At 35.4% G+C, this 25,437-nt stretch overlaps 1 protein-coding gene across 5 annotated transcripts in view; it reads right to left on the bottom strand.

The window, feature by feature from the left end:
- The window catches only part of WDR37 (WD repeat domain 37), a 51,817-nt gene that overhangs the window by 5,511 nt on the left and 20,869 nt on the right, over window positions 1-25,437 (bottom strand). For 3 of the 5 annotated variants that reach the window (XM_026069282.1, XM_026069281.1, XM_026069284.1), the window contains 8 exons: window positions 24,207-24,302; window positions 23,937-24,001; window positions 18,797-18,932; window positions 17,164-17,235; window positions 14,997-15,041; window positions 13,392-13,468; window positions 11,785-12,022; window positions 11,141-11,282 (listed from right to left, as the gene is read on the bottom strand). In XM_026069282.1, coding sequence (XP_025925067.1) covers window positions 11,141-11,282; window positions 11,785-12,022; window positions 13,392-13,468; window positions 14,997-15,041; window positions 17,164-17,235; window positions 18,797-18,932; window positions 23,937-24,001; window positions 24,207-24,302 — 871 coding nt within the window. Of the gene's footprint in view, window positions 1-2,951; window positions 4,095-11,140; window positions 11,283-11,784; window positions 12,023-13,391; window positions 13,469-14,996; window positions 15,042-17,163; window positions 17,236-18,796; window positions 18,933-23,936; window positions 24,002-24,206; window positions 24,303-25,437 lie in introns of those variants that run through there. The other 2 variants (XM_026069285.1, XM_026069283.1) reach the window with 2 other exon arrangements.

The raw sequence follows: 25,437 nt of genomic DNA, 5'->3' as shown, positions 1-25,437 counted from the left end.
GTCAGTCTGAAGACACCTCTCACATTCCATTTGTCCTAATATGAACTAAATATAACATAATATAGTTCCTACTAGGATAAGTTTTCATAGTTCAGTCTCGAGGCCTTAATTCACTTATACAGTAATGTTCAGTAAGCTATTCAGACAATCAAAATGGAATCAGTAGTATACAGTAAAATTTTCCTTCTTATGTCTTCTGAGATCAATAGTCAAATTCCTGTATTTTCCATCCAAAGACTTTTTTTAAAGTTACCTCAGGCATTTATATTATTTACAGCACAGACACAGAAGAGATCCGATCCAAAATTCATAATTTGAGATGAACTTAATACTATTTTGAATACACAGATGAACATGCTATAATACATAGCTAGAGCTTCAAGTATAACTCTACTAGCAGTAACCTTCAGTCTACTAATTTCTAACATTCCTATTCTACAAGTATCTAAAGCCTGATAGATAAGAAAAAAATGGCAAGTTGTCTTAGCAGGTAGCATGACTAGCCAGTTCTTCAAATTTGACCCATTATGTCTGCAATTGCAAAAGGCAGCCAGAGATAGACTCCCAAGGATCTTTCTGGTGATTTTAAGTGCAACATGTTACTCTCAGGAAAGATTATACAAAGAATTTTATTACAGGAATAGTATACTGTTGAATGTGAATGAATAATTCTCATGATGAGGAGATGATTTTTTTTAAACCTATTTTTACCTTTTACCTATTGTTTCATATTAAGCAATTAAAGTTTCTGTACTATGCTTACTTTAGTACAACATAAGTTCTCAACTCTTAAAAAAAAAAAAGTTTTCTGCATACATGATGTACTAACAAAGCATTTTCATCTCTCCCTACGATCATTAAAAAAGGCTTCTCACCTCAGGTTCTACAGATTTGATTTAATGACCTATCTTGTAACTTGGGTCATGCACATCAATTTCTTAGAATTCAGTAATTTTAATTTGTCAGTTGTTACTGTCACTTTGGTTGTTCTGCAGAAATTTGAATTCATGTCCTATCCAAGCTGTTGATTGAGATTAGCACTAGCCAAGTCACAATGGACCACTTTATGCAAGCCTTTAATTTAAATTGACACCAAATTAAGTTTTAATTAGGATGAAGGCCCACTTTACCCATAATACCAAGTTTCCTAATGCTTTATTAGAGCACAGCTAAGCCACCAGGGAGATTATTATAATGTGAATCAAAAGGTCTTTGCCTAATCTGCCGGACTTTATGAATCTAAAGTCAAAAAGTTAAAACATATAATGAAAACCACAACTGATGACTCTCTTTCATTAGGCACCTTAACATTTGGGAAGCTCTATCACTTCAGGATAGAGCTGGCATGTTCCAAGAGCACTTGTCTTCCACCCACCTGTCCTCCATAAAACTTATTAACAACTGCAATTCTCTCTTCACTACTTCTTTATCCAGACTGCAAAATATCTCAGCAAAATGTTCAAACTGGAATTTCTAAGCACATCCCCCCCCCACAAACTTTCTCCCCAAACCCCAAAAGGAAAAAGGTGGKGGGGGGGAATGTACTGTAGCTGCCACCATACTCAATATTAAGATGCAGCATAAAGAAGGACTGAACGTTAAAACAGACAACCAAAGCATTACGAACTCTAAACACAGCAGAGTTTGGTAATAYGTGTAAATTTTATCATGTCTATGTTAGCAAAACTTTTCATATCCTTTCTTTCTCCTGGACTGGAAAACTCAAAAACACTAATTTTGTTAAAATTTTCATACCTCTATCCATCTGAAAGAGACATTTCCAAAGTCAAATTAAATTCCACTTGCATTTCAAGAGAGCAAACAGTTTGCGAAACAGATGTGTCTAATATTACTGGTGACGATACCAACAAAAAACTAACTTAAAATTAATTTTCAGACTTGCACTGAACTCAGTACTGCTGTAATACATTTGAAATAACACTGTTTAGAAGTTTAAAATTGGCTATTAAATCCCTGTGTATTTTAACACACACTCAGACTTCCTTGTGCACTTCAGCAGAAGGAATCCAAGACAGACAAAAGCACCAGGAAATGAATATACAGGATTTTAGTATTCTGTTTCTAACACAAAGATCTGATTTGTTTTCCCATCATATATTTTACTCCAATTACAGTTGTAATATGTTATGAAACTGTCTCAAAATAATCCTCCAATTTCAAATGCTTTTTTCACAACTTTACACAGCTTTACAACTTCTTTGATCTCATACTGGTTCTCCTTTATCACTTATCCCTGTCAAACATGGTTAAGATTTTCTGACCACATAAAATTTTCTTCAATTTATCATATTTCAAATGAAAACATTCAAAAGTATTTCTGTACAAACAGAATGCCAATTCAACCCTTTCTGTTCCTGTCAAAAGAGAAAGATTTTCAAAAGAAAAATATTTCCTGTTCTGTATTATTTTCACTCTAGCTATGAATTCTGATATTACTGGATAAAATAAGAAAATGCTTATAAAATAAAAATGCAATAAATTTTTCCTGTAGTTCTCTCTGACAACCGGACAAGTGATAGCAAGCCAGAAGGAAGACTGCCAGGCCATTTTCAGTGACATCTTTAAAGAAGCTTTGTAGTCCTACTCCTCTACCTACCACCTCAACAGCCCATCATTGTAAGGTACTGTAGTCTGGAATTTGCACTATTTGCATGCACATGCGAAAACCAAAAAAAAAAAAAAAGGAAAAAAAGGAAAGCCTTTTTCATAAGGAGCTTTGAACACAAAGGCTAGATATATAACCACTTTTTACTGAACTCAGTGTTTACGATCAAGAATTTTGGTCCCATAGTTTCAAAGCAAATAGTGTCTGCATGTACTGCATAACAGTGCTAGATATTATGCTTTCAAAAAAAATGAAACATTACTCTTCTAGGGAAAATTAAAAATACACTTGATTCAATTCTCAAACATACCCCATTTTCAAAATACAACTGCAAGCCTAAAAGTTTTAAGTAACTTAATACCAAGGCTAGAGAGGCCAAGAGCACATCATTCTCACAGACCTGACAACTCTGGGGCAAGTTATCAGTACTTGATTGTCCTCTGTCTAGCAGTGGTTTCAGTGCGCTTAGTAATGACCAAGTGTGAGACGTTTCTTTAAGTGGAACATGTTCAGTTGATATTTAAAAAAACAGATACATGCTTAAATTCAAGGATGTGTACAACTAACACCACTGACTTAAGAAAATGTGAGCAAACGTTGTCCTCATAGCTCTTCTTATGCATTACAAATCATGCTTTGCGCCTCCTGTGTTATTCCAATTTAAGACTTCTCTTGAGATGAGACAGATGCATCTCAACAAGTTTTAAAAACAATTTTTTGAATTAAGACAAAATAGCAACACGAAGAAAACCTGCTGTCTGCTCAGGAACTAAAACAGAATTTCAGCCCAACTGAAGGAGGAAGGGAAGGATACAGGAAGGAAAGTCTGTATAAGGAAAGAGAAGTTGGCAGAGCAGCCAATATACAAATAATCTTTCAAAAATATTCCCTCTCTAACTCCACCCACACCACAAAAATTAAAAGACTACTTTCTGCATTTTCTTTTGCCTGTTTTTACTTTCTGTTGATACTCGTCTTCAATTTGTTCTAGGCAAGCTGAAACCATAGTTAACATCCCCTTGGCTAAATTAATAAGTGTCAACAAAAGATCATCAGACCCTGTGTTAATGGAATGCTAGAAGACATTAGGTTTTTAATAACTCAAGAAGGTGACAGGTATTGTAGGACATTAAAAAAAAAAAAAGGCAAAGAGGAAACAGTCTTATGACACTTTAAACCATGGGTCCCATAGGGAGTTTGGTGTGCTACTACTATTCTCCCGAAAAGCTTCAGACTCCGCCAAACCCCAGCAAAACTCATTTATCTTGTCGCGGGGAGCAGCCGAGCGTGTACTTCCAGCTGACAGCGTGGCACTTTCTCACCACACACCACTGCCCGATCTGGAACATCCTGCTCCCTCCGTGGGTCTCAATCAACAGCAAGACGGTAATGCTCGCACTCCTCATTAGGCCGAACAGCTGTCTCCCCAGTCACACTGAGACACAAAACTGTTTTGCATAACAATCTGCTGAAATTTCACACACAGGGAAAAAAAATGATGTTGGAAATGTTGGACCATGAAATGCTGATGCAGAACACTTTCTGGCACTACGTCAAAAAAAGTTAACACTGTTCCTTCCATTTTGATATGCAGCTTATACCAAGATTTGCCATTAAATACTTAAGACGACCTGTTTTTGTGCCTGCAGAAAGGCATCTGCTCATGAGCACTAACCTGCATGTTGGACTAGGTATGGAAAAACTGAACTAAAACAGAACAATCAGATAAATATATTCAACAGACACCTAACCATAGTTAAACAGCAAAATTTGATCGCTCGGATGTGCTTCATATTTTAAATAATGACAACATTTTGTCTAACCTAAAGGAAACTGCAATTGGGACAGTCTTTTCCAGCCAATAGGTCACTTTCTCTTAGGAGAGCAAAGTGCATCTCCACACAGAATGGTCTACAGTCGGGGGGATAATATGCTGGGAAGCTAGGACATGGGTTTAAAACTTCAAGACATGGACAATATGTTGCTCATGTCAAATGGCTACTGCTGTGGCCATCAGAACATCATTTAAAAGAGTGTGCCAGCTTCTCCACATCTGGTTGTGTATTAAGGTTTCAGAAAGAAGTGCTACAAGAACTTAATTCCAAGAAGAGCCATGTGCACAATTCCCAAAGGCTATTTGTAGATTTAGCCTCAACCTGCCACAGAGCTTTTTCTCCAACTTGAAAAATGGTAAGAATGAACTATAGAAGAATTAACACAAAAAAGAAAAAAAAAAAAAAATCTATTCAGAGAAAACTGTTAGCACTGAAAAATCATTTTTTTAGCATTTAAATCAAAGTCTATACTGCAAATATGTTTCATGACATGTTTCATGACACCTAGAGAAAACAGCCCACTCTCCTTTTCTCTAGAGTTGTCCTCCTTACAAATGATTCTCACTAGTATCTCTCTCCTGTACATTCCTTTTACAGGAAGTAATAATTAAACTTCTGGGGTTTTTGATTATTCTCAGGAATAAAGCAAGATCTAATTCCCCTCATTTTAAAAAAAGTCAGACAAATCTAATTACAGAATCTCTTTAATATCAATCACATCACATTAACACCACATTTTAATGCCTTCCCAGGCATTAAATACCTAGTTTGATAACAACTCCCTGTAAACTTTATAAGTTGATTACGTATTATTGTGGCTTACAAACCCAGTTAATATTACATTTATGCACGCGCAGTAGTGTTAGCCTAACAACACCTGAATTTTTTTCCTACTTTCTTTGGAGTTACTCTAGGCGGGTCAAAATAAAGTATGCATTTACTGAAAAATAAAACAAAACACACAAAAGAAACACCGCAAAAAATGATAAACTTTTTATGATCTTTCCCATTCAAGTGCAAATCAACCCTCCTGAACCAATTTAAAATTTTGTCAAATAAGAAACTGATCCTACTTATAGATATTTGTTCAAACTGGTACAGAGGGTCATAGGCCCACCTAACTTGTGAAGCTTAGTGGCCAGTAACTGCTTCAAATATTCGTGCTTTTCTTCATTGTCACTGCAATGAAACCTTACAGATAATGTTATGCCCAGATCTGTAAAGGAAAATGGGGTAAATGCATACTCATCAAGTTCATATACAGACATGTATATAAACATAGAAGAACGCTCATAGTGTTTGCCTTTCCTGGTCCTTATTAGGAGCCTTACAACTTTACAATTGTAAAGAACGTTTTCATATATAAAGCCTTGGAGGAATGAGGGGTTCAGGGGGAGTCAGAAAACAAAGTGACTCAGATGAGCTGAAGGCCTGCAAAACATGCTGGTCCCTGCCTGTCCCAAAACAAACTCGCAAAGAAGCTACCAGTCTGAAAACCTAAGTGTGACCAATTCAAGGTTGGGTACTTCAGCTGTTAGCTATTATGGCTGCTAGCAACTCTTCCAAGAAAACTGCTCGAACCTTAACATGCTTCATTACATGCACATATCCAGCATGGAAACCAAACACTTTTTACATGAACATGTTTAGAAGCATGGAAAAAAATATATTAATTTCAGACCTTAAGCTCCTGGCCATAATCTTCATTTAAAGTGTATAAAGAATATGCCAGATGAAAATGTGGAATTGGAACAACAGTGTTTGAAATGCAAGTTTGGGGCCATTTCCAGACAAGCTGCAAAAGAAAATAAAAAAATAAAAACACCCTACACACCCACAGGAGACTGAACAACGTAGGAATACTAACAGTGATAGAATCACCCAATGTTTCAATAGAAAAATTTTGCACTACTTCTTACAGCAGTTAGACTGAGAGATCCACATATGGGGAATGCCCAAGACTGTATTCTTTGAGTAGAAACAACAGAAGAGAGGTAGACAAAGCATCACTGATGGTATTAAAAGCTGAAGCAAGAACAACAGTATCTCAAAAAGAAAAGATGGTTTAAGCTGGTTGTACCCTACTGACAGCAGTCCAACTTGTGACAGTTTGGCACGAAAGGCCTTCAGTAAGTCCTCTTCACAGCATAACTTTTAACCAAGGGCATAAACTTGTATGTCTAGAACTATACTGAGATACACTTTGACTTCCCCAAGAAAATGTGGCTGAAATCTCCAGTAATCAGAATACCTAACAGTGACTTTGTAACATTGGGGGTATCTGGAATAAGACTGCTTTCCAACAGGGATGTCTAATGCCATTGCTGTTGGAAGAGAATTTTTTTCCCCCATCACTTGGTCTTTCTCTGCTTACTTGACCTTTACTCGTACTTACAAGTAAGCACAGATCAGAGTATGAGAATTAAATCTTAGGAATGGAGGATCCATGAAAGCCTACTGAGCTAGACAAACATGAGCATCCAGGAAACTAAAACAATTACTAGTCTCTTGATGCAGAATGCCATTTTGACATTAATTTTCAATTCACCAAATGTCAGAATTCAGCCCAGCATCCTAATCAGCCCCTGCTTAAGTATTTTTACATTTTCTTAACTCAGATATTCCAGTAAACAAAGGAATTAAGCTTCTCCAATTTTTAGAGAATAAAAAAGCTAATATGTAGAGAATAGAAAACAAAAAAAGAGAGATTTCATCATAATCTAAGTTTCTATTTACAWAGGAAACAAAGATATTCAGTATAATTGAAAGGCAAAGTCAAATCCAGTGCCTAGAATTTGGAGCCAGGCAGACTCAGACTAGGAAGGCACAGTTTAATGGGGAAGTTAGCTAACCATCGGGATGAGAAGCTTTTAGGATTTACCAAGGGCTATGTTGAATTCCTCATCACTGGAAGAACCTAATATACAAGCCACAATTCTACTAAAATTACCTTGTAATTCAAAATAGGTGTTAATTCAAGAGGCACGCTGACTGTAACAGATCCTTTCTGGCCTTATTCCAGGATGACTTTTTTCTTGGACTATGCCACAATCGTCATGTGGCTAGACTATATGAAATAGTTTGCTTTTAATAAAGAAAGCTGTTACGTGCTCAGAACATCAAAAATAGGCGATTACTTAGTCCATTTATATAAAATACAAATAATCTCTCATAGCTAGCATATGTATATATTTTGACAGACTATCACTTTATAGTACAAGGCAGTGCACAGTAATTGCTTTCCATTTTTGAAAGTCAATTAAATTTATAAAATCATACTTTGTATATAACAAGATACCTTAATCTTGCAACACATCAGCATCATTGTATTATATTTTCATAAGATATTGTGCTATTTTGACTAAATCTTAAAACTAATTCATTAAAGCTAATAAAAAAGAGGTTGAAATTACACAGTCCAAGTATGTCTTCAGTATGCAAACAGATACGAAGCATAACACTGCAGCGAACGAAAACTGAGTTTATGAGCAGGTTTAAAGTTTTGATTTCCTCCCTCACATTTCAAAACCTAAAAATTGTTCTTGGTACCAAGAATCACATACCTGATGCAGAGCTTTAAGAAACAGAAGAAGAATGCCAGCCCTCCAACTTCAGAGCCTGATACCTAAGAGTCTCTAGTCTCCTGTTTGTGAGGTTAGTAGGTTTTACTTAGTGTTTTTGAACAGGGAATGCTTCTGAAAAGAGGGCCACCGTCCCCAGGGTCCCAGACTCGCAGCCAACAACAGAGCTGTGGTGCCATCTGCTGGATTGGTTCTTACATTTGCATTCAGGTAAAACTTGCAGGCTCCTTCACCATAAGGCTGTGTGATCATATGCCATCGAACATTAAAGTATTTAGTAAAAATTGATTTTCCTCTTCAGTCTCACATTTTAGTCCTTGTGCGCTGAGAAGCACTCAGCTCCAACAGAAGTTTTACACCATTCTAGGGAGAGTCTAGAGACTCCGATATGCGGAATCAAACAGGGCACAAAGCCTTATACTGCTAGGTTTCAATGATGGTTTCAACCACGACCAGAACAAAAGGGACTATCAATCTGACTGTGGGTGAAAAAATGGCAGAATTAAGTCTTTTACAATAATATTCTCTAACTCTTGGTACTTGAAGCAATCTGCATCATCCACATTACATTTTTGTATACATCACTTTGTAAAGCCTTGCACGTCACCTTTGAGTTTTCATGCAACTTTTAAAACCATATACTCTGTATCAGTGTGACTAAGATCAGGAAGACATGTTCAGGTAGAACCATTACAAGAAGATATATACGATTCTTGGAGCGCAATACACTGCAATAAATACTCTGTGTCGGACTCATTATTGAAATGATTGGTGTCTAGTTATATTGGTTAGCAGTTGATCTGGATGAAATACACAGGAAAAAGAAATAGCAACTCTAGATAGCTATTCATCAGCTACTATTTGGCAGAAAGCTGTTAAAACTTAGGGTTAACAATTTTAAATCATTAGGGTTAATGATTGTAACACTGAATTTACAGAACTGTTTTTAAGAGCTTACAAAATATTAAAAACTTGGGAGGTTATTTCAATAGACATTCAGTTCTGATGAATCAGAAAAAGCAAAGTATCAACTATAAGAGAGGACAATGGAAGCAAACAAGAGTGAGGTCTCCTGCTTACTATCCCAAAAAAGAGAATTTTAGATAGGCCACACATCTGCCTTGCCTTCAGTTTTACTTCCAAAAATAGAATTTGTTCAACCTGAACAGAAGATGCATCAACAGACAACATCAAAAGGGTGCAGCTGTCCCTTAGGTAGYGAACCTAAAAAGGTAAATACCTCTCTCAACAGTACTATAGGGATTTATCATCTATTCTCCAACACTGAACTCTGCACTATATATGCTTTCTGGTAAACAACTAAAATAGTTTCTTTTATGCTGCTCGAGAAGATTATGTTAAACTGAGAGCAATTTAAAAATATTTTGCCAATAACAGACCAAAAATAAAATGCTTCATAGGAGGAATCCTTTTCGACTGTAATATATTGAGGTCCAATCTCCCCTTTGACTGTACTTTTCAGTAAAATACCCATCTTCCACAACAGAATCACCGCTTCAACAAAATAATGAGCTGAACAATCTCAGACGTTAATAGTAGTCACTTTGGGGGCTCTTAAAAGTTGGAGTGTCTTTGGTGAAAGAGCCTATGCCAATGCTAAGAACTAAGAGCATTCAAAGAGCAAAATGAAGACAAAAGATAAAGCAGACAAATGTAAACATGAAGACAGTTAAAAGCTGGAATAAGAGTGATGTTGTTCAAGGTCTATACCATAAAAAATAAACTCCCTGATAATTTATAAATCTCAGTGATAGACCTTGAAATACCAGCTAACATCCCTTATGATATGCACCATGACCCCAGATCAATGTCATTTTATCTCAGCATATATATGGAAAGACACTAATGTCAATCATGCTYCTTTTTTCTGCAAAACATGTTCCAGGACAAAACAATGAGTTAGGTCAGGAAAAAAAGAAAAAAATGCAGGCACCAACACACACAGAAACTCCCAACTTTTCCAAGCCCTTCTAGAGAAGGAAACAGAACAGCAGGAAGATAACAAGAAACAATTCTAGGACAGAAACCATAAAATTAAGCCTACTCTTCTATCAGGAAAAGACAGCTATTTATATGGGATGATTGCATGTATCAAACATTTATCTGGCTGGGGAGTCTTGGGCGGGGGGAGGAGCTGTTTTTAAAAGAGGTTTTAATTCAGATAAAGTTTACACCCAATAGCTGGGAAAATGAGAAAACGGATACCRAAACTTGGTCATAATGCAAACTATACATGCGAATGAGCAAAGAATGGAAATGTAAATAAGTGTTTGGGGTTTTTTGTTTTGAACTAGCACTCACAATCATCTTTTACTCAGAAGATGAAATTTAGTTTTCTGAACACTCAAGGTCAAACCTCCAAAACCTTAAAAGAGATGAGCTTCCTTTGGTACTGTGTTTCAAAGTTATTCCTGCATTTTCCATGTGTCTAAGCTCTGATTAACAGAAAGGTAGCTCAACAATGTATCATGGATTCTCATGACTACATTTGTCTATATTCAACAGCAGCCAGCATAACATCTGGAGGCCTAAATTAGTAACTAAAAGCATTACATCAAAAAGACCCTTGTTTTGATAGAAGGTAGCGATCAGTTTCCTTACTTTAATTTCTTTTTTTTTTTTTTTTGTACAAATTAGAAACTTTAGCCTAAAAAGTTAATCCTGCTGTTTGTTTTTCTGGTTCCAAAAAGGTAACCTTTATTTTACACTGAACATCATGGCAACTAAAGGGAAACTGTTTCATCAACTTCACTACAGCAATACCCCTAAGCTACAGACATAGCCAATGGTAGAAAACAACCTTCATACCTTACATTTTAATGGTAAGGAGTTTTATCTAGACTTACCATATAAGCAATTCACAACAAGATCCCTGGCTGCTGTTTTGGAAATTAAGTACTACTGTATTATATTTGAAGGAGGACAGTTACGGGTTTTTGTGAAAGTCAGTCTCATAAAACAGGGGAATGAACTTAGTACCTCAAAAAGAGCACAGGAACAGTTTTGTTCAGATTAGCAACTGAATATATTTATACTTTTGAAACTTGTAAAAAACCTATGAAACAACTGTCACTTACTCTGTGTGGCCCTGAAAGACATTCACAGAATGGATAGAAGGATCTCTGAAATCCCACAGACGGAAGGTTGTATCACGTGATGATGTCACCACAAGACGCTGGGTGGGATGTGTACAACAATGTGTTAGCTCTTGGTCATGCCCTACAACCACAGATGAAAACATATAAGGTAATGAAGTAAGACTTTTCATATCCACATACATTTGGAATGAAATGCTGATAAGACAAGTTTTTGTTTGKTTGGTTGTTTTTTTTAAACAAACATTAAAAGAATAATAATCATTCTGAATTGTAACATTACTGCTGTCACACAAGGCAAGAATTATACCTAAAAGCAAAATAAACTTTTACTTATTTCACATTAAGTGGCTGTAATTTATTGCTACTTAATATRCCATCAATACAGCAAAGGCAAAAGCATCTTGATACATTGTATGCTCAGAAGAGTAAAAATTCATACTCAGAGCATTTCCAAGGTTGGGATTTTAGAAATCACTATGGCACTGAGCAGCAGCTTAAGTCTTGTGCACGCTGCCTTCCTACTCCAGAGGAACAACTTATTTTTCCCAGTGTTTCAGTATCTACAAGTAATCCCCCATGTAAAATAAAWCAGCAATTTTTCCTTTTTGTGAGTGAAGAGATACCTGTCAGAGAATGGACGAGTTCAGAGGTCTCTACATCATACAGATTTGCTGTCCTATCCCATGAAGCTGTCACAGCTTGCTTCCCCCCAACAAGCCAGTCAGCAGCTATGACCACTCCTTGATGGCTTTTGAGTGAAGTTAGCGGTACTCTGATAGTGGGACAATCACTAGAACCGTCTCCATCTCCATCAGGTTCATCTTTATCTGAAAACTCAATTTCATCTTCTCCAGACACTTGCTGTAAAATGCAGGAGAAAAAGTATTAATAAATGGAAAGGAGTGTTCATAAGTTACACTTTACAGTACTTCCCCACCCCCTTAATGTAAATCTGGGTAATGTAATACTGTAGAATCTCTTTAGGTATGCACTATCAAATACTACCAAAGAGTGGACTGTTATGTCAGAGCTAAAAAGTTCGGAAGAGTTTTTAAAATGAAGGACCCATTCAAACTACATTAAGTCACTTACCTATATTATCCCTTCAACTGTCTGACAAGTCTTTGTATATTCCCCACACTGCATTACTCTTGAGTTTCATTTCAGTACATATATTGAGGGACTTCTTTCCTTTAAATTTTTAAAGGTGGTACATGTTGCTGACCATTTTTAATCTTTGAGAAGACAATCTTTTACGGCCATATTTTATCCATTAGAATCAAAATCATGACATCAAGATTTGTCTGGTGGTCAAAACATCAGCACTGCTTGACAGCAAGTAAACTGGATGCAAAATAAATTATTTTCCTACACCAGGAAGTATCAACCTCTAAGCTCTACTTCATTAATGCAACTTCTTTTTAATACACTTCTTTTTCGCATTTTATTGTGAAAAAGATAACATTTGTACTACTCTTTCAATATAGAAATGCTGAATCAACTTTCCAACTTCAATTAACCGAATCAAACATTTTCCATTCAAGAGTCTAACCATATATCTCTCATTATACAGCCATCTCTCATCCTTACTCATCTTACTGAGAAGCTCAAGCGATAAGCTATGCTGGTCTTCACAATTTACTGCAAGTACTTTTTAAGTCAAATACAGAATTTGACAGCCTACAGTAAACACTGACTGAACAAGTGTCTAGGGACAACAGTGTCAGATAGTATGATGATGGCTAGTGAGGGTAAATTAGAAATCAAATTTAGTGATATAATTAAGCAGATGCCAAAAGTATGAATCTTTACCATCAGTTTTCAATTCATGGCAACTATAAACAATATATGTGCCTCAAAAGTTAAACTACCAGAATTTAAGCAGTTTTAAAAGAACTTCATTATTCTTTATGATTTGGATTATTATAAACAAATTGCACTTGCCACTTCATTTACTTAAACATTTATTAGCTTGAACAAAAGAGTCAATTAATGTACTTGCAGATTCTGTTCTGCACCACAGATCTTATAAACATGAAAGGAATCGTTTTTGAAAGAAAGACACTGAAATGTATGTGTTCAACTAAAACCTTAAAATCCCACCTTTTGCAATCCTGAAATCATGTAAATTTTTAATTATGTAGAAATTTAACTTTCAGTCTTATCATAACACCCATATCTGATGAAATTGCTGTGCAATTAGTTTAGTCTCAATAAGTTGATTGCTTACATTGCAGTCTGCAGTTGGCTGAGGTGTAGGCAACTGTACTATGTATCTCCAGATGTGAGCTGTCTGGTCTCCGGATGCTACAGAGGGAAAAGAAAAAAGAAAAGAGAGAGAGRGTGTCCGACTAAATATGAGTATTGCCACAAACAATAAAAACAAGTTTATGTTACATATTTGGCAATACTGTCTGAGTTCACATCTTTTTCTAACAGATACTGTTACAACCTTTTTGGTAAGCAAGTCTCAATGTCAATGAAATGGTTACTTCCCTAGCTTTAATATAAGAGCATAACTCAATATGCAAACTATAAGCAGGTGCCAAATTAATCATTCCTACAGTGAAATTATCCACTTAAATAGTGCACATCAGAACGCAGATATCACTAGCATACTAATATGTAATATTTGAAGAAAGTATTTAATTCATTAGCAAGTACCAGCCTTCGTTTGCTTTTTCCTAAAATACTGGAGTTCCTCTTCATTCAATGATTTATTCTATCAAATGTTTTTATGTGGTTTTAATGAGAAACCCAAAACAGCAGGAGTGAAGCTATTCTGCTTCCACCTTAAGCAACTCATCATACGCAGCAACAGTTATCGGCTCTGCAGGTACCATCTGATTTTAAACCTTCTCTGTTGTTAAGAGACTTATCTATTATTACATAACAAGGAACACAAGACTCTCTTTGTTACAGACAAATCAAACATGCTCCTAATGCTTAAGTATACAGTGTTGAGGGTTCTAGATAGGGGGTGGGGGGGCACTATTATAGGTCTGCACAGATTTAGCAAGTGTAAAGTACATGAAAGCATTAGGAGAATCTTCTTAACTAATAGATGGAGGAAGAAGGGTAGAAGAAAGGTGATCAGCTTTTGAGTGAAAAAAAGGTCAGTTTTATATAGGAACATTGGTTTTGGAACTGCAGCATTGACTACAGTTACCATCTGAAAATAGAAAAGGCTAACTAGCTTAACTTAAATCATTGTTAGCTGAGCTAGAAAGCATTCTACTTCCTAGCTTCCTGTGGAGTAGTCACTGCAGACGCAGAAGGAAGTTATAAGAGCAGTGTTTTAATTTCTAACCTCAGTAATAATTACCCTCATTTTACAATCACCTACCCAATAGCAGCAAATTGAATTCAGATCTCTTTAGTCCCAAAGCTAGCGCCCTAATTGCTGGGCCATACAAACCCTAATATTAAACCACATTAGACAGTTTTCAAACCCAAAGCTGTACTGATAATATTCTCAACTTTGAGAATGCTGTTACACTAACAGTAATACTTTCGAGCTGCTTTTTCTGCACATCCAATATCACAATATCCTTTTTCCTTACTTCTGGAAAACTTACATATTTCAAAAGAGTTAAACATATGATTCCAAGTGTCATTTGTGCTCACCTCTTCCAAAAGAGACAACAATACTTTAAGTACAGATGAAAAAAATCAAGCTCTCATTAATTATGCCTTAAAACATGAAGATGATTTCATCAGTGATGATACTGACAAGGTATCAGTGACAGAGAGGGGCTACAACACCCGTGGATAGTGAATGACATGCTTATTTTTCCATTTACAAGTAACATAGTATGTGAAAAAATTTACATACCTGTAAGAGCCACTTGCTCAGTCGGATGAAACTTTATGGAATTTACTGTGTAAAACAAAGCAAAGTTTTAAGCAAGTAATACTAAAAAATTATTTCATAATATTTTATCATCAAAAACATTGACCAGAAAGTCTTCAGTTTTAAGCAATTTTTTGAAGAATGGCAGTCACTTAGGTGAGAGAAATCATAATGTTATTGGAGTACATAAACCTATGTAAAATCAAGGAAAACAGGTACAGTTAATGATAGACACCACAATACACATTTTCTAGTAAGTTATTTCATGAATCTAGCAAAACACTGCTCACTATAAAGGATGAAAAAGCCCACATTCAAGTTATCATGTGTAAGCTTACAGAGGAGATAATGCTCTGGACATCCATAAATAGAATTTAGACATTTATAAATATTTCTAACATGATGAAAGCCTACTATATATGAACATTAACTCCCTGATTATGGCTAAAAATTGCAAGAACAAATGCCTAAAAACCTAATGCAAATAATGCAAACTAGGTTTCAGTCCTGAAATTACAAGTAATTGGAAGATGACTGTTTTAAGATGGAATCCTTCAAGAATTCTACCAGCCTGAAAAGATTCTATTCATTTTTTATTTCAACACATTAAGATTCAATTACTTTTCGTTACTGTTTTGATTTGCAAAAATCCGTAAGCTTCTCTTCTACAGTTCCTCAAGACAAAACTTAAAATCATTTCCATTCATCATACAAGTAGCCTAGATGCCGATATTCTCAATGGAATGCTGGGATTTAGTAGTAAGCTTAAAAAGATACTCAAGTTTTTCACACTGAACAAACTCAGAAGCGTACCAGTTGCCGCTACCCAACATCTTTGCTCCATTTTAATCAGCTGTCAAACATCATCAAGTAAACAAAGCTTTACTAAATGGAAAATACATGAAATGAAACTTTTTTTTTTTTTTTTTTTTTTTTTTAGCTGACACACCACTGATTAAATATAGCTTAGAGCCTCTTATTATTATTGTGGTTTCCCAAATAGCAATTAAAAACAAACAAAAAATACAAGTAGCTGAAGTTTTTAAACACTACTTTATGGAGGCTAATATTACCCTCACCATATAGCAAGAGACCTGAGATATCCGAATGCCATCAGATTAAAAAGCATGAATTAAAATGGTAACTGATGTTCCTATGCATCTCTCCATAGGGCACTAGCATATTTGTGTTTCAGGAGCTAGAAGTCACATAGCAAAGAAAGAAAGTACAACTGATGGGTCAAGCAGCTGCCACTCTCTGGAGAACTTAATTCTACTGGTATCTTTGCCACAAAGTTCGTGCAATGTGCTGAATTACTTAAGCAAACATTTCAGGTTAATGACCATTCCTCATTTTCCGGGTGCAAGACTCAATACCGCAGGATATGATCTGTCAAAGCACTCAGCTCCCAGCAGCAAGTAAGAACTATGGAAAACCTCTTCTCAATCTATAAAAGATTGATATGCACTATACCCCCCCTTCTGTCTCATAATGTATAAGATAACAGCTGCTCGTTGTCAAATTTGGCACTAAAAGTAAAGATTAACAGCAAAAACATTTACTGTACTGCAGCTCTCCATCCATGGAGTGGGTTAAGTTCATTTTTCTGAAATATTCATACTGCATTGAGGAAGACAGATACCTATATGGAATTAACTGTCTTCAAAGCAAGATTTTAACACTATGCAGTAAGTTATACATGGGATCACATATTGAACAATGAAGAGCAAATAGATGGTGATCTAGCAACTGTATCTTGTACCTCAAATAAAACACAGATCCTGTGAAATAACCAATCTCTGATTAYATAAGGCACTCTCATTCTGCATATGCATGAAAAGCCAAATGAATTCTGACATTTAATTAAGTGCCTTAACTGTGCCTGTAAATTTTGTCTAAATGTAGTTGTTTATTCACTCAACATTTACAGAACTGTCTTAATATTCTCTCTAAATATATATATATATATATATATATTACAAAACCTTCTCTGTATGAAGGTTAATGGAACTTTTACAATTTACTTGTTAATGGTGTTGGCAAACCTTCAAATAATACCACTATAAACATTTTTGTGGGTGTCCAAAACACATTTCCCCCTCCCCATATGCATTCTGTTTCCTGTTTTTGCAAAATGCCCTTATCTTACCTGATCCAACATGCCCTACGTATTTGACAAGGCACTTTCCTGTTTCTATGCTCCACAGCAAGGCAGTATGATCTACAAAGGTTAAAAAGTAGCTATAAACATTATTACATAATATTACCAAAACATATTTTTCAATTTTAACTCTGATTCAACAAACAAGTTATCTCTGAATATAAATGACAATATACGAAATAGACTCCAAATGTAAAAAACAGACAACTCCTCTAACAATATTACCTTGTATACCAAAGTAATTAGTCCATAATTACAAGCTTCCACACATTAAAACTTAATAGGCATGTCTCAATAGAAATAAAAGTGCTATTCCATTCAGATTACTTTGTTGTATTGAAAGGCAAATTCTACTTTTAATATTTTTCTTATTTGGGTATATAGTTATGCATAATGCTCCAGCTATGTATCATGAGATTCAAAAGAAATACAGAAAGTGATTAGGGGTGAAAAGGTAAATCAGTCACTACAAACAAGAGTCCTATGCACAAACATATTTACTCCCTGCATAAAACTCTGTAATGCAAATAGGTTGCTGCAGAGCACAGCAGAAGTTCACTTAAAAAGGAAACCACCCCAAATGCCACTCCTTTGCCCTGCCACACCCAAAAACAAATAATTCATCTAAGTGGGAAGTACCAGAATCCTGACTTGGAAAATGGCCATTTCCAAGTTAGTGTCAGGACAAAGACAGAACATCCCACATACCTCTCAATACAGAGATAAAATGATAAGCAGCCTAGTTTACCAAGCAAAGGTTTCTGCTCCATAATATTCATATCCAGTGTCTTCAGATTCTGTTCCAGCTTCAAAAGACAGACAGTTCTAACTGACCAATTCTAACTGGCTATGACTTATTTTCCTAGTATTTTTCCAAATCCATACATCCCATAGATTGAATTTTGGATCACTAATACAACTAGCACCTTATCTGGTAGTACCTGTTCCCTCTCTTAAGAGGGAAGGAGTCTAATAAGATATGTAAAGAACTGAAAGTTAAGATTTTTAGTTGCCCCTATAAACCTTAGGCAAGAAGAACATAAGAATATAAGAGCATGCAAATTATGACTACTTAGTCTATTACTTTCATAAAACAAAGGCTAAACTAATACTATGATAGAAAGTCTGAGGGAATTTCTGTATACAATAGTAAAGCATTTTGCATGAAAGCCCTCTCCAAGCAAGCAACTCCACAAACTACTCATTTACTCCCATCCAACTGGCTAGAGCTGACTCTAAGGAAAGAGTGATCTGCATGGAAGAAGTTAAGAGGCAAATAGTTTAGAAGGATCAACAAGGATGCCTGAACTTTCTAAAGCTATATCAAAGTTACATGGATTTNAAAAAAAAAAAAAAAAAAAAAAAAAAAAAAAAAAAAATCCTACCTAAGAATTTTTAAGCTACTGAACTTTCTTAAATGAACTCTTTCAGAAGTGTAGCTACACAGAACTACTGAAAAAGATAGTTAAGTCATCAATTCTTAAAACAAAGACTAACAACAAAAGGTCARCTTAGACACTATGGTGGACCTAAGTATTCAAGTATGCTTTTGATCTACTTTTGCTATTATTTATAGACTAAACCATAATTTTCTTAAGATTCAAGAAATTCAAGACTTTACCAGCAGATGCAGTCCCCAAAACCACTGGTTGAGTTTTCGCGACACTGACATCCCAAATACCATCCCTGTGGCCAACATACTCCTTTACCAGTTGACAGATTGCCCTTGATGTTGTAGTTTTAAAACTGGATACAATCTGAAATAGCAGAGAGATCAACATATATTTTTCCACATCGATTCAAGATTAAGTAACTTATCCCCCAAATACATTGCTCATAGTGTTTGCTAGTCTGACAAACTGATACTTTTTCCCATACCAGTTCCTCAATTTTCTTAGTTTGCTCTTGTCAAGAATTTAACATTTGATGGTAGGAAAGTGAGCTTGGATGCAAACACACTACTTGATTTCTTCTTTTTATAACACCCCCCAGAAAGCAAGATGAACTATTCTATATTACAATGATGCAATTTCATTGGAGTAATTAGGTTGCACAAATACAGTGTGCATTCCCATTCAGTTTGAAAGGTAAAGGATTATAACAAAAAGCTTCCTTCGTCCATCCCAAAATAATTACATCTGACAACTCATAGACATGTTATACAGTGTAAAGTCTTGGAAAGTGTACTGTTTATGACATAGTTCTAGCAAAAAACAGAAACATTCCCATTTATAACACTCATTGCCATCTTTCTTCAAAAGTACAAAGAGCTAATCAAATCAAACATTAACCTGGGAGCATATGCCAGTTCATTTGTGTAATAAAGCATTCTTTTAAAGATGTCAAACTCATCTAAACATTTAATAAGCGCATTCCCTCAAAGTCAATGTTATTAGGGGAAAACAGAGAAGTCTTATTAAATCCAAATTAGTATGTGGGTAAATACTATCAAATGAAAAGAAAAAAAGTCTAACAAAAAGGGAAAACTCCAAAGCACTATAGCACAAGAAGACTAAAAACATTGGGATGTGCAGAAAGGTACCCGAACTGCAGAAATTCTACATATTCAAATAAAAGGGGAGTGATCTATTAAAAAAAAAAAAAATTGCCTCACTGGAACACTTCCAGAGACATAACTGAAATCGACTGTGGAGAAAAATGACTTCAGTAAGAGCAAAACCACAGTGAAAAATACCCTATTTTACCCCACAAATCTTGGAGCTTGTAACCATATTTTGAGGAAGGCTGTCTGAAAAGCTTTATTAGAATTAGAAGGAAAAAAAATCAATTTATCAGTGTTTTCCTCTGCATGCAATTATGAGCAGGTATCTATCAAATGGTTTAAATCAAAACCTTTAAATGCTGTAACACAAATGACATTAAGATTTGTCTACAACTTTGTAAAACAGTTAGAAAATGAAGTCTACATTTCAGATACAATAAACTAAGGATAACCAAAGGATAAAAATCCTATTAGTTTGTGGTATCAAAAAAAAAAAAGTTCTTAAATATGTCATTAAAGCAAATTACTTCAGAACAGGTTTTTAAAAGTTAAGAATTTCTGTAAGACTTAGAGTATTCCAAATTCTGAGCACGTCAACTTTGCAACGATGAAATAATAATGCCCCATTTAAATTCCAAATTAACAGCTAATATGCATTTCAGTCTCACAGCAGCAGAGCAACAATCTTTAAGGATGCATTGAAAAGGAAGTGGGTTAACGGTAAAGATTATTCGTTCAATTGTACAGAAGAGTTTTATAAGCCTTGAGTACAATCCTATGGATGCAACTTCACATAGAATATAGATCTKAAACCAAATGGAGTCATTTATGAGAAGTGGAACAGCAGAAGTAGTCCTTAACTGTTGTTAAGGACTAATACACTTGTAAGCCCAAATTTTAAACTTGAAGCTTTTCAAGCCTTAGTCTCACACTCAACCTAAGATTGCGTTCTGTTTTTCTGATTTTGAGGCAAATTCTCCTGCCAAAGCTTTCTGAAACAAACTTTATCTCCTGTTCAACAACAGATTTTTCAAGAGTGCTGGACAGTGCTATTACCAATCATTTTATGCCACAGCCACTTTGGGATTATTAGCAGTTTTGAATGAACAAAGAAGAGAGAGAAGTTCAAGAATGCTACTCTCCACCTTTTTTTTTTTTTTTTTTCTGTCCCTCAATTCACATATCAGTAACTAGAGAGTCACTAGATAACTTCCTGGTTCCTTGAAAAGTTGTTTATGAACAATTATAAGGAAGGAAAGGAAATACTTGAATACCATGCAGCTTACTAGAAAGAGGCTTCTGCACTACAGAAAGTTTTTTGGGATTTTTTTGTTTTGTTTTTTAATAACTTCAGTAGATCTTGGAATATCATATAATAATGCAAATAACTGGACAATCGTATCTAGAGTGTGTTTCAGCTTCCTCTGTCCTCTTTCTTAAATCCATATAGTTTCATGTATTTCATTCCATATGGAGGTTTCTTAGAATGGAGACAACTGCTTGCAAGTAATATCAAAATACCATTTTAAAATGTCTCTTCAGTGGATAGGATACATTAGAAATAAGAATGGAAACTTGATCTACTCAGGAACAGTCCAGAAATATTGCACTGTAACTGAATAATGGAGTTTACTATGGAACAACATTAAGCAGTGAGGTCAATCACTGCACCTACCAAAAAGTTTTATTCTCTTCAATTGCTCAATGGAAGGGTGAAGAAACCCCCTCAAGAGGTCTTTTTCCTGGTCAAACAAAAAAAATCAGAGATCCCAGAAAAGAGTTTATGGTGGTGCAAGTTACATAGTTTCAGCTTATTTTAGGATTCTGCATAAACTGTTGGTGTTTTTCTGATGTCTTAACAACTCTTACAGCCAGGTATCATTAACATCACCAGTAACAACTTGTTAACATCAACACCACATRAATTTCACAAAGAGATTCCTTCATCTACAAACAACTGCAGCTGGACTACAGCATCTCTTCCATTAATATATCTAACTACGGATTTTTAGAGTACCAGGCGCTAAATCTATTCTGTCCCTTCAGGATTCAGACACTGGTGGATTACCTTGGCTGTTCAAAGCATCCTTATTCTGATACAGGTTTTGCCAACATAACGTTCAGACTCTCAACTCATCTAAGGGATGAAAAGTACCCAGATATGGGAATTTTCCTTGCAAAAGACTGATTCAAGCTTGATTACCTCAACATTTTCCTCAAGAAACTGAACAGATTGGAATATTTTAGTCTTAGCATGTTTTTCCAATATGGCAATCAAGAACCAGTTTTATGATTAGAACAAGCAAATATTTAGAGCTCTTATCAGAGCAAACCTAAACTCTTTACAGGTTGGCAATCAGAAAAATGTAATCTTGCCCAATTACRCAAAACAAGTTGGTTTGTGAAACTTAAGTCTCTTCTAATTTACTTTGCAGAAAAACAACAGACTTCTGAAAAGTTTTAAATTAGGTACACAGTGACAATATAAAGGAGGGGTATAAGAGCACAGTTGCCACCACTACCGAACTTGATGTGAAACACAACCCATTTTTGGTGAATACCCTAATACATTCACTGCTTATAAAAACATAAACTTAAGAATTTTATAGCTGTGAACTCTTAGAACTCTACAAAACTCATTTTCCCAGATACTGACAATAGGAAACTTTAATTGCATCCAGTTCAGACAAACAAAGATCATAGTTTGTTACCAAAATAGTTATAGCCCCTMCTGAACTTTTGTTTATAGTCTCTTTGTGGTTGAAGATCCCAAAGACCATAGCTGTTTAACACTTCTGAGCAGGAAGGAGGCAGAGGCCCAAATACAACCACTCTCGCTAACTACAGAAATGACCTGAACAAAGGACCCACTGGAGAGAGATGCTCTCAGCTTAATCATTCTCCTCACCTCTCCTCTCCATCCCCCAATAAATTCTGATTCAACGGTGCAGGAAGAAAAACACCAGCATGTTTAAGCATCTGTTAGTTATCAGCTGATATAATAGATATGATGCCCACAGAAAGTTATTAAATTCTTCCTGTCCCACTACTCATGACTACTTTGCTGTGCACGTGTATCAGAACACCGGGAAGCAAAGCAGTTACCCAGGAGTCTCCACCCCATATTTCCCAGCTTCCCACGCTGAAGTTGCGAGGCCCACCTGCCTTGCCCAGGAAAGAATATGAGCACTACCTTGCAAGCGAGTAGAAGACGACAAGCATTTAACACCAGCCTCAAACAAACAAACAAACAAACCCCACACTAGAGAAAGTACTAATTCATAACAGTTCATAATAACACAGTAGGTGTACCGTTAATACTATGTTGTCTCTACTGAAATGGCCTCATTAATGGATTTGAAGGTCATTAACTATTAAGAAAAAGGAAGAGGCACCTCTATGTACCAGTTTGGCAAAAATTAAAAAAAAAAATAAATTAAAAAAATTGAGGAACAATAGATTAAAAAGGAGACCAAATAAAACACAACAACCAGACAACAACTAGGATAGTTTTCAGCACACTATTCTTACTCCCATATTTTAAGACTACTTAATAGATGGTACTTCCAAAACACCTACATTCACTCTAAAGCCACTCTATAACTACAGATTAGGGAGAGAAAGGGGAAAACAACAATACCAGACAGATGTAGATGTGTAAAAAGAAAAACATCAGGATGAGTAACTATGCTAAGAAACCAGGCAAAAGAGGATACTGAACTACTTAAATCGCAAGGCCTCATGATGCTGAGGAAACAAACTGTTCTGGTCTCACAGCAGCAACCCCACTCCCATGGCTCAACAACAACAACAACAACCACCCATACCCACCCTCCCTATAAAGAACACTGCTCAAATGATATCTGAAGAGCCCTACTTAAATCCCCATTTCAACCACAATGCTCAAATCTTTACTCAGAACTTCACCATCAACTAAGTTTTCTATCTCCCTCATGAAATTGGATTTTTTTTTTAGTTATTCCATTACAAAAGAGTAACTTCACATATACACAATGTGCATACATGCTCTCTCCATTCCAACATTCATCTTTTTAAAAGTATCAGCAACTATTGTAAAAATACGTTATTGAAGTAATGGAAGTTGAGGAATCCAAGATAAAGATACTGTTCTTCATTAGGCAGGTTTACTTAAAGAACAGCATTACTCAGCGTAGAGACACAATAATTCACAACTTAAAGACAGCCATGTTAGYCTCATGAGTACAAATTGATGAGTAGAGGTTTAACTGTCTCATACCTTGCTAGTAGATGCCTTGTAAGTTGTCTTTAATTTCTGAGAAAGCTGACTGGTACTATGACTGGCTGTTGAGACAAACAAATTTAAAGAAATAAATAATAAATATAGGATAAATATAAATAAAGAATAAATTTCAAATACAACATTAGCTTATTTATACCATGGTATTAATTCCCTTCAATAAGATTCCCTTCAATAAGTTTTTACCAGCTAAGTACAGAAAAAGTAAACTCAAAAATACTAGTTTAGGATTCTTTGTGTTTCGCTTACCTTTTGTTTTCAGTTGTCCTTTGCTCAGTTCAGCTCCATCAATTGTCTGTCCTTCTGCTGCTAAACGCTCATTAAGCGTATCAATCTCTCTGCGTACTAACAATAGCATGAAAATTCACATTAATAAAAAAAAGAATTTAATAAAACAATATCATTAACATATTAATCATAAAAATTCTGAAATAATAAGTAACCTATTTTATGTTAAGGACAGGAAGGGAGATTGATTGTGATTTTATAAAAGTAGTTCTCACCAAGATATAAGCTAAGTCTCATGCTGAATTTTCCAGAGATCAACCCTGACCCAGATTCCAAGGAAAGTATTACTTGCTTCTAATTACTGTTACTTTTACTACTAAATGTGACTAAAGATTAATAAAAAAGCTTCTGTAAAATATATGGCACACCTGTATTGAATTAAATCCAACACAAGACAGAAAGCTTACAGCATAACAAGTATGAGCCAATTAGCACAACATTTCTTGACAAAGATTATTAATCATGAAATACTATAGTCCCCTGAATGCTTGTCTACCACTAGAGTTAAAAAAAAAAAAAAGGCAGAAGTGTATGAATCCTTTTTATCCTTCAAAACGTCCAAAAATTTTGAAGAATTTGACATATACATATTTCATTCAAGTGTTTTAGAAACATTAAACACAACCAAAACATTTTTGTTGTGCATAAGATAAAGCATATATTGCAACAAGGATGTTTTTCTGTCAATTATAAATAACTCTCACCAGCACTATATGAACAGAAGCTGTGGCACAGCTAAAAACAGGTTAGGTACTCATAAGTGATTCCCAGTGGCCGGATTGATTTTAAGTTGCCCAGCAACTTTATATTATAAAGAATCTTTTCAGTAGCTTATAGCTTTCCCCCAAAATTTGGGCTGATATTCTTTAAATATCTTCCTCAGGCTGAATTTAATTGAAAGGCTTTAGACAGTTTTCAGCTGTTCTTGAGAGCAAGTCTAGGTCTGTCTTTCTACAAATTCTTGGGACCTCTTCTTTAAAAAGCCTCATTCACTCCCCAGGCTTTGGAATAAGGCTTTGAAATCTGGGAGAACGTGATCCATCAGGGGTATGTTTTTTGCCATTCCTGAGAAATTCACTGAAGTCTCAGTTCTAAGCACTAGAAGGAAAAAAAGTCAGTTTACRCACACATACTTTGTCCAAGTGCTTTAAATGAGCAAAGTAAGATACTCTTCTGTGTTCCCAGTCACATA

The sequence above is a fragment of the Apteryx rowi genome, unplaced genomic scaffold, assembly GCF_003343035.1.
Source record: "Apteryx rowi isolate R43461 unplaced genomic scaffold, aptRow1 scaffold_29, whole genome shotgun sequence".
Taxonomy (NCBI): Eukaryota; Metazoa; Chordata; class Aves; order Apterygiformes; family Apterygidae; genus Apteryx; species Apteryx rowi.
Note: the sequence above shows the minus strand (reverse complement) of the source record. Positions and strands in the feature narration are given on the sequence as shown.